At 32.6% G+C, this 11,023-nt stretch overlaps 1 protein-coding gene across 1 annotated transcript; it reads left to right on the top strand.

Annotated features, from left to right (window-relative positions):
* The first annotated feature begins 509 nt into the window (after nt 1–509).
* LOC111710954 (glycine-rich RNA-binding, abscisic acid-inducible protein) lies at nt 510–1,176 on the top strand. Its single transcript, XM_023485163.1, has one exon. It carries the CDS (start codon nt 625–627, stop codon nt 1,057–1,059), a length of 435 nt encoding a protein of 144 aa, XP_023340931.1. The 5' UTR covers nt 510–624; the 3' UTR covers nt 1,060–1,176.
* Nucleotides 1,177–11,023: the final 9,847 nt, after the last annotated feature.

Raw genomic sequence — 11,023 nt, 5'->3', positions numbered from 1 at the left:
TGTTACAAAATTTTGTTACATTTTTGACTAAGATTTCTTTAAACAATTTAACATAATTTTCTAAGTTTATCTTTTATGGTTTTTCAAACAATCATGTTAATAAAATAATTAATAAACTATACACTAAAATAAACAAAAAAAAGATAAGAAAACTTTTAAATTCCCATATTAGCCACTCCCCTTAATTACCCCGCCCTCCCCCCTTCTAGTTGCTAATTCCCCTTTGTTTTCCTTACATCTCAAATCTCAATATTCTTAGGGTTTAAAAAGTATTCTAAATCCATAAAAATTCGAAAACATAAAGTCAACAAATGCACAATTTTAAACAAACTTTCTCGTTGTCCGTGTCGCAATTTTAGATAAATTCACAGTGGAAAAAATTGCATGGTAACAGTCGGAAATCATCCCTTTAATACTGAAAGGGGCCAGTCTCTGGTGGGGATGTTGGGTGAGATATAGGGGGGGTAGTGGGGGAGGGGCGGTCTGCGCATTTTCTTAACTTCGTAGTTTACCTGACCGCAACGCGGCAACAACACGTTGACTTAGACATTTTCCTATAAAACAATCATTAGCCCATCATTCTTCAACTGGATAGGTACTGCTGTCCATCTCCTAGATAATAATATGGCGAAACTATTTGTATACGGGATTGATCAGTCGTCTTCCAATCACGAGATTCAGGAGGAATTCGAGAAGTTCGGCACCGTTACCGACGTCTACAACACCGGGAAAGGTTACGCCTTCGTGACCTACGATAGGAAGGAGGATGCAGATACCGCCACAGATGCATTGGACGGACAGACCATCCTCGGACAGAAGGTTAAGGTCAACGAGGCAAAGGCTAGAGAAGAGGGCGGAGGCCGAGGAGGTGGTGGAGGAGGTTACGGTGGAGGCCGAGGCGGTGGAGGTGGAGGATACGGTGGAGAGAGAAGAAGCGGCGGTTACAGCGGCGGTGGTGGAGGATACGGAGGTGGAAGAAGTGGAGGAGACGGCGGAGGTTATGGAGGCGGTGGTGGATATGGTGGAGGACGAGGCGGAGGTGGCCGCGGCGGATATTAAATCAAAGAATTTTCATCAAAACGATTTATAGAAAATGTTCTAACAATTCTATTTTCTTATTATAATGTAAATCCTGCTTGATTGTAGTTAAATATATAATAAACTCATGTTTCTAAATATTTATTTTTAATCGAAGGTTAAAGCTTTTAAACGAGAAAAATGTAGTTCAAAAAGTAAACTCCAGTTGTATGCAAAAATATCAGAAGTATCCTGCATAAATCAAAGCAGAGATTACAATCATACCTTTAATAGAGCATGGGTTATTAGTTAACCAGGGTTTACAAGGTAAAAAGGGTCTTTAATTCTTTCAAAGTACTTGCAATGGTTTTTCTCTAACATTTTTAAGGACTTTAATTTCCAAACGCTATTAACACTATAGCCACTCGATAGGACTAAAAAATACAAACATTATCTCGTACAATTACTTGCTAATGTTTTGGTCTTTTAACAACAAATTTCTTCGAAAATAACACTTTACACTTTAAGAAAGCATAAAATATTTTTGCATACGTAAATAAGGAATTACGGTGAGACCCACAAAACTGTGAAATAGGAAAACGACGTAAATCTGATCTTTTATCAAGCAACTAGTTAAATTAAATTCATTAAGTGAAATAGGTTTATTTAAACTGTATAATTGTTGTCTTTCAAACTTATTAATTATTTGTCTTCCTATGAAACAGTTTTATGGGTCTTGTACAAAACTACCAAATTCGCAGCCATTTTTTTCATACATACCATTATCTTAGATTTAATAAGGAAAAAACCTTCACGTCCGATTTTTAACTTTAACCATAAACAGTTATCTTTGTGTTACATAAAAAGAAAATTGCAATTTCACACTTAAAGAATAGCATCACATCTGTATCTTTATAACTTTATCTGGTCAAGGAAAGATGAGATATCATTATTTTTCTAGCTGAAAATTTATTCAACACTTTCTCAAACAGAAAATAGATAACAGCTTCTCATTGTCACTCTGAAGGACTTTTAAAGGTTACCGTTGTGAATTGGACAGGTCACTCAGATAATAATGGGTCACATGAAATTACGTCTACAGTCCCTTTAATTATGTCGTATCATTTGCGCATTTAAAAATCTAGTTTTTTAGTCTTTAGTCATTAATTTTGACTCTTTTTGAGTCTTCTAAGTCAAAAAAAAATTTCGCCTGTGGCACCATTTTTTTTCCTAATTATTAATTTTTTGTTCCTAAAAAATCTTGACCCCCCCCCCCTCACTTAAATCCTGTATCCGCCCCTGTACTTTTCTTACTTTTGATTTAATCATAGGGTTACCCACAAAGAATAAAACTTTAGAGATGACGTAACTGAATTTTTTCAATCTTGCTTTGACCTGTAAACTAATTTTTTTCCAATCATTTAATTCATCATTTGTATTTATATTAAAGTATCATCCTATATAGAAATTTTGGACTTCAATGTCTCATCATATATAGAAGTTCTGGACTTCAATGTCTCATCATATATAGAAATTCTGGACTTCAATGTCTCATCATATATAGGAATTCTGGACTTAAATGTCTCATCCTATATAGAAATTATGGACGTCAATGTCTCATCATATATAGAAATTTTGGACTTCAATGTCTCATCATATATAGGAATTCTGGACCTTAATGTCTCATCATATATATAAATTCTGGACTTCAATGTCTCATCGTATATAGAAATTCTGGACTTAAATGTCTCATCCTATTTGGAAATTCTGGACTTAAATGTCTCATCATATATAGAAATTTTGGACTTCAATGTCTCATCCTATATAGAAATTCTGGACTTCAATGTCTCATCATATATAGAAATTCTAGACTTAAATGTCTCATTATATAGAAATTTTGGACTTCAATGTCTCATCCTATATAGAAATTCTGGACTTCAATGTCTCATCATATATAGAAATTCTAGACTTAAATGTCTCATCATATATAGAAATTCTGGACTTCAATGTCTCATCATATATAGAAGTTTTGGACTTCAATGTCTCATCCTATATAGAAATTCTGGACTTAAATGTCTCATCATGTATAGAAATTCTCGATTTCAATGTCTCATCCTACATATATAGAAATTATGGACTTCAAGGTCTCATCAAATATAGAAATGTTGAACTTCAATGTCTCATCTTATATAGAAATTCTGGACTTAAATGTCTCATCATGTATAGAAATTTTGGACTTCAATGTCTCATGATTAAACATTCCTTTATGATGATAATTTGGTTTTATTTGTCAATTGAATTAAATAAATAACATTTTAAAGTTTAAAGATTCACGCTTTAAAGATTCACGCAACCTCAACCTCCATATAATACAGGTCGTTTTTAAATGTTCAAGCTTTGGTTGCCAGACAAACATTTTTGTTGAAAACATCAAAAAAATTGGAAGCCTTCCCTCCCTCCTCCTTTTTCTCCTCCTCCTCCCCCCTCCCTTCACCCTGCCTACCCCTCCCTGTATCCATTACATTCCAATTTTACCCTTTTCGGTTTAAATCAGTGAAACTTGTTTGATCCGGCACAAACAAATAGTGAAACCTAGAACCATAATAATTTATGTAAAGATGGCAATGCTCGATTCACAACGGTACCCTTAACAGCTTTGTCTGATTAAGTATGAATTAGTTTATAAGATTGAAAACTTATTATTTTCAATTGTGGTTTCTCTACAATAAAGACTTGGGGCATTTGTACTGGAGAAAAACATACAGAACTTATCATAATGAAACTTATTTAAAACTAGAAAATGATAAAATATTTCTCCTCATTGATCAAAATACGGTTTTCAGGGTACCGTGGTGAATCGGGAGTTAACATATTTGCATGAAGAGTCTCTTGAAACTAAGCTTACATTCCCTTAAAAAATAGTTTTCTTTTAAACTGATTTGTTTTTCGTTAGATTTGTCTAATTTAAGATTTCAAGTAATAAATGTTTCCGTATTGCTTATAGAGGACAGAATATTCCTAGACATTTTCTAAATATTACTTTATCTTGCTTTTGTCTAGAAAACGGCCTAACTTTCTTAGATAATGCTTTGTGAACCCCTCAATGTAGTAGAAGGAGAAGGAGGAGGAGAAGGAGAAGGAGTAGGAGAAGGAGAAGGAGGATGTGAAGGAGGAGGAGGAGAAATGGAGGCAGTATAGTTTCAGTAGGAGTAACTATTTCCTATTTACTGTTTAGCCCCAATATAAGGATTCGTCTCTAATTGGATAATGAGATAGATGGTACTGCCAAGCAATTTCTATTGGTCCAGAATATACCCCAAACATATGACTGAACCCTGATTGGATCAGGCGCTAATGGAATCGCATACAAGGAGGAGAAGGTGGAGGAGGAGGAAGAAGAGGTTGAGTAGTAGAAGGTGGTTTTATCAATTTGGTTAATTTTTGGTCCCTTAGTGAAAAATAAAAAAATTATAATATGGAGAAATATGTTTCGAACTTAGGAAAGTTTTCTGATAAAAGTTTTCTTTTTAACTTTAAAGTATTTTATTAGCTTAAGTATATATTCGGATAGGCTTTTCAGGTTCTCCCAGTATTAACAAAACTGCATAATATCATTTCGCTTCTGATATTTTTCATTATTCATTTCTAATTTTTGGCAAACAAAATAAGTTTAAGACAAATTCCAACAATTAGACTTTGATTTTCTTTTTTTATGAAGTTTTGAAATCCCCGGTTCAGCTGTCGGAGAGACTCGGCTTTTAATCCCCAGCCATTCTTGGCTTTTCTTAAACTTCTTTCTCGTTCTCTAGTGACGGTACTTTTTGAGAAAACAACCCTAGACCCAACAGAGGTTTTATCTTTTTTATTCATTCTTTCTTGTTTTAGATCTTTTTTTCTTCTTTATTTTTGGAACATTTTTTCCTTTTTTCTTTTTTTAGATCTTTTTTGATTTTACTCTTTTTTTCTTGTTTTCTTCTTTTTCTTAACTTTATCTATTTTTTTATACTTTTTTCCCTCTTTTTTGTTGGGTTTTCGAAGTTTGTTCTCATTTTAGGGGTTTGTCGTGTGAGGGATTCCGTTTCCGGATTCCCTGTCCGTTTCCAGACTGACTGAGTTTGCCTTCTCATTTCTCAGGTTTACTAAGTTTTCCTTCTCATTTCTCAGGTTTACTAAGTTTTCCTTCTCTTTTCTCAGGTTTACTAAGTTTTCCTTCTCTTTTCTCAGGTTTACTTAGTGTCCTTCTCAGCCATATGTTTCAATCTGACCATTTTCCTCTTTAAGCTCTCTCTTATTCTCTTTATGTCTATACCGTTGTGCCTCTTTCTCTTATTACTTTAACTATTTCCTACTTAATCTTGCATTATAACTGCATCTGTAGGAACCCGCATCTACCAGTCATAATCAAAGAATTTTTAGCTCAGGTATCCCTGCAAAATGTCTTAATCACAGATCGTCGAATTATAATTTTTTCTAATCTTTAAAATGAGCAATTTTCTAATGAAGCAAATACGATCAATATATACATGGCGTTAAAGTTTTACTGATTAACAGATTTCATTTAGATATAATTTCAATCTAATTCAATATTTTTTAAATTAGCAATTATTGAAAGTTTCTGATAAAAGTTAATTTTCTAAAACTTGACTTTATTCTGGTGACCACTGTATACTAGTTACCGAGAAAAGTACTACTGAGAATCGTCATAATAAATAGGCTGGGGGAGAGTAGTATTTGGAATCAGTCAAATAAAAATATAAGATGAAAAATGAAAGAAAATTTAAAAAAGATAAAATTATCTAAGTTGATGAGTATTTAACTACATTAAGTATTCATCTTAATAGAGTTTAGGAGATTTAATTACTAAGCTCCATACTTTCCATCCTCTTCCTTCATTCATTCATTTATAGTTTATCTACCTTTACACTTTTTAACCATAAAGCACAAGATCTTTATCTATCAATGGATTAAACTTAAGATCTTTAAATATTAATGGATTAAACACCAGATCTTTAAATATTAATGGATTAAACAGCAGATCTCAAAATATTAATGGATTAAACACCAGATATTTAAATATTTATGGATAAACACCAGATCTCTAAATATCAATGGATTAAACTTAAGATCTTTAAATATTAATGAATTAAACACCAGATCTTTAAATATTAATGGAATAAACACCAGATCTCTAAATATTAATGGATTAAACACCAGATCTTTAAACATTAATGGACTAACACCGGATTTTAAATGTTAATGGATCAAACACCAGTTTTTTACTTCCCTCTATCAGATTCTTCAAACAAGACGTCTTAACACCAGATTGTTGAACACCCCCCCCTCACACGTCTCCTCCCAGCCCCTCCACCTCAATGAAAGTTAGAAACCTCATGGTTATCCCCACCCCTTTACATCTAAATTTCAAAGCTCTACAATTCTCCTTTTACGGTGGCTCCACATTCTGTATTTTCACAAAAATAATCTATGAAATATTCTGGTCATAGGAAACTATTGTGTGAATTTTCAAAATTATCAAAATTAAATGCTTTTATCTTCCTCAGATACTAGACGAACACTGATGCATCTATTCTTGTTTTCAAGAGAGAACTGGTTTCAATATGTACGCAGGGTATACGCGACCGCAATTAACTTTCCTTGCATAAGTACCTTGGATATTATAAATATTATATGTTATACATAGAGATACTGAGCCTCTTGGGAGCTTCGCACTTGCTCAAATATCGAGTTATCTTAACTTGTAAGTTGTAATTATATATGAAGTTTTAATTAACAATTTAACATTTTCATTATAATTATTACCATTATTATTTTTATTATTATTATTATTATTATCATTATTATTATTACTATTGTAATAATTATTAGTAGTACTATTATCTTCATTACAGTGATAAATAGAAAACTGTGGAATAGGAAATCGACTTTTAGACTCAAGTTATATACATAAAATTGTGCTTTGTAAACAGACCCATTTTACTAAATAATTGATTTAATAACTTAACTTACTAGTAAAGCTATATTAGCGCCGTAACAATATTAAATGCACTTCAGTATTCGTCTTCATATTCAACACTTTTCTGGTTCTCACTGTATTTGCATCAATATTATTATTTTTATTATTAATAATATTGTTATTATTTTTTTGATGATAGATCTTGAATTTCTAGCTGCATAACTAGTAAAGATTGTAGTTTACATACCAGGCATAGAATTGATTAGTAATATTATTCAAAATTGAGTTTACTGGGTTTGTCATTTAAAACGAAAAGTCAGGGGCTTTTCAATACAAAAAATGGTGTTTATGGGGGAAGGGAGGAAGGGGGACCGCAGGGCGGATCCAGAATTTTGAGGGGGTCAAACTCTCAAAGTTTTTTTAAGGAATTAGCATTGGGAGTGCAAGTATTTTAAAAGCTCAAAATGACAAATTACTCTGTAAATATGTAAAAAATACTGCCAACTTAGAAATAAAAAATGTCTCCCTCAAATTATGTTTAAAGATAAAAAAGTTTTTAAAAATCACAACTATAACTAGTATCAGTGAAAATCTAGTTTTTAAAAGCGTATTAATGTGGATATTAATAAAATCTTCGTGAAAACCAGAGTTCAAAACAATTTACAGAGTTCAAAAACATTATAAATTGGACAAGCTATTGGTCAAAAACATTATAAATTGGACAAGCTATTGGTAAAAAAACATTATAAATTGGACAAGCTAATTGGTCAAAAAAAAATTTTCTTAAACTAAATTTTCTTAGAACTCAAAAAATGGTTGTTTTGCTTTAAATCGGTCGATTTTCAATATTCTTATATTCTGTAATTAGATTTTCAATATTTTTATATTCTGTAATTAGATTTTCAATATTTTTATATTCTGTAATTAGATTTGAATTTGAGAAAACACCTTAGTATCTGCTGGAAAACATGTTACAGTAAACTTTTATGCTAGTCTCTAAAAAAAGGGGGTTAAAAGATACTATTGACTACACCCTTTTTAAAAAAAAGGGGTCTTGACCCCCCTGTATCCACGCCTAGGGGGAGGGGTAAAGTTAGTGATGGAGGGATTGGGTATGATTATGGAAGGATATGGGGGTGGATAAAGGTAGAAAGGGAAGGGGAGTGGGGTATGGTTATTAAAAAGGGTGAATAAACCGTACAAATCGTATCCAAAACATACATAAAAGTTGTTAGAAAATATATCAATATTTTACATTTGGCTGAAAATGAGGAAAAAGTAATTAAGATGTTCAGAAAATCATTTTTATGGAAACATAAAGTAAAAAATATGATAGATAGATAGATTGATTGATAGATAGATAGATAGATAGATAGATAGATAGATAGATAGATAGATAGATAGATAGATAGATAGATAGATAGATAGATAGATAGATAGATAGATAGATAGATAGATAGATAGATAGATAGATAGNCCCCCTCCTTCCCTTCCCCTTTCATCCCCCCTCCTTCCCCTCGCCACCTTCTTTTTCCGTTCCCTTCCTAGTTTCCTTTCCATTCTTACTTCCTTCCTCCCATTCCATTCATTCCTTCCCCCTCCTTCTAATGTTTATGTTAAAAGGGCGGGCAGATGACCCGCTTCTTTAAAGAAACATGGATTTCTTATTGAGTCTTCGTCAGAAAAAGGGACATGGGCCCACTATAGTTTCAGTAGAAGTTAATATTTTGATTTACTGATAGCGCCGATTGAAGGATTCATATCTCTGATTGGATAATGAGCTAGATAGAAATATTTCTATTGGTTCAGAATAGACAACAAACACATGACTGAACCCTGATTGGATAAGGCGCTAATGGACTCGGCATACAGGAGTGAGGATACCGTTGTAAATCGGAATTGCCACTCTTCAAATGGAGTTTCACTTAAAATTACATTTACAATTATAAGTCCCTTGACCTATTTCTTTCCTTTTCTTTATTTATTCCTTTCTCTTTCTTAAACATTCTCTCCTTTATAATTTCAAATCATTTTACCTTTCTTCCCTTTCTTTTCTTTCGTCATTTTCTTTTTTCTCTTCTTTAATTCTTAATTAATCTTCTTGTTTTGACTTGAGTACGCGTACAGTTCCTTGATGATCACTGATAATAGTAAATAATCTGAACAGTATTTATAATTTGTCATAACTACACCTAAAAAATAGCTAAAGATTTCTCCAAAACATAAATGAGTAAACTTAATATTCAGATTTATTCTAATTTTTAAAGAAAGAATACATAAGGTTCATTTGGCAACTTTTAAACATAGATTTAAACATAAGTATCTAACAAGAAAACAAGAACTGTACTGTACTGCACTGGGCAGTACAGTACAAGACTCTAGACTCCAAAATGCGGCATGAAAAGTATGTAAAGGAACAAGTATAAATCAGTTTGTATTTTCATCCAAAAATCCGAAATTTTGGAGCACAATAGAGTTTAAGTTGAAAGGAACATTGGTGGCTTATCATGAAGCAATATTCAAACAAAACTTTCGCGCATTTTCTAAATAGTTGAATACGATTTGTGAAAAGTTTGCGAAAGTGTGGTTTGTGGAAATGCAATCATGATTATAAAATTTAGAATATATATTTGTTTATATAAATATATGGCACATGTTGAATTCAGGGATCAATTTGGAACTTTCGGAAAAATTCTGATTGTTCAAAATCATCAAAATATTTTTCAGAAAACAATTATCAAATTCACAAAAATGTCAAAAAAAACTGACCATAAATGGACGTCACATTAAAACCCTAAAAACGAATTGGAGCGTCCAGCAAGCGAAGTGGCGCTGCTCCAACTTTTATAAATATAAACTAGAAGTTAGTCAAAAACTGGGATTGAGGTATTTTCCATCAGAAGAATTACAATATAAAATTCAAAATGGTAAACTGCGTTGCGTTCGTTTCAAAATTTGAAAAGTGCACTTTCCTTCCCCGGGTAATGAAGAATGGATGGATGGATGGATGGGTAGATGAATATACTGAACTAATGAATGAGTGAATGAGGGTGTGTACCAAATAGAAGATAAACAGAAATGGAGAAATTTTAGATAAAGTTGAAAATAGCCAGGTTTATGGCCGGGTGATCAGATAAAATATACCAAGCAGCACAGAGAGAGACATCTAGCATTCTGTATTTAAACTAAACATAGACATTAAGGCAGAAAGGAAAGAAGAGAGAGAGAGATTCTAAAGTGAAAACAATTTTGCTTTAAAAGTTGATTTTACAAAACAAAAACACTGCACTGAAAAGAGATGGATTTAAATGATTTATTGTAACCCCCCCCCCCTCCTCCTCCCCTTTCCCCTTTCTCCCCTCCCTGTTTTACTAGCCCCAGCGTGACTTAACAAGACTCATATTTATCAATAAAATGATAAGAAAAACAGGATTGAAAAGTATATTTGTCTTTTTCTCCTCCTTTCTACACCATCTTAGCCCCCCCCCCTGCCTCCCTATAATGTATAGGCCCTTAACTTGAATTTTTAATTCTGTTTCCAAGTTTGGTTTGGTTTAAAGCAGGAGGGGGGGGGCGACGTGGAGGGGGCGCAGCGGGGATCCAGGCCCCCCCACTGGGCACTGGTTAGCACTAGCAACCTATACTCAGGGGCGTAAGAATTTTTAAAAGGATAATTTTCTTTAAGATGGGGGGGGGGGGACGGTTTCAAACCAAATAAGTAATGTTGAATGTGTTTAAAAATCGGATTTTTTATCAAGTCAATAAGAATATAATCAAAATTGTTTCTATTTATGACTTTATCAATAGAAGGTAAAAAAGAAATATGATTTTTTCCAAAAAATTCTCAACAAATATTTAAAACATGATAAATGAGTTATGTCTCTTGCTAATTTATCCTAATTTGTCTTTTAACTGTGAACTGCACAGTTGTAGATAAATAGATAGATAGATGTAAAACATAGATAAATAGATAGATAGATGTACAACATAGATAAATAGATAGATAGATGTACAGCATAGATAAATAGATAG

The sequence above is a fragment of the Eurytemora carolleeae genome, unplaced genomic scaffold (genome assembly GCF_000591075.1).
Source record: "Eurytemora carolleeae unplaced genomic scaffold, Eaff_2.0 scaffold691, whole genome shotgun sequence".
NCBI classification, from domain to species: Eukaryota; Metazoa; Arthropoda; class Copepoda; order Calanoida; family Temoridae; genus Eurytemora; species Eurytemora carolleeae.
Note: the sequence above shows the minus strand (reverse complement) of the source record. Positions and strands in the feature narration are given on the sequence as shown.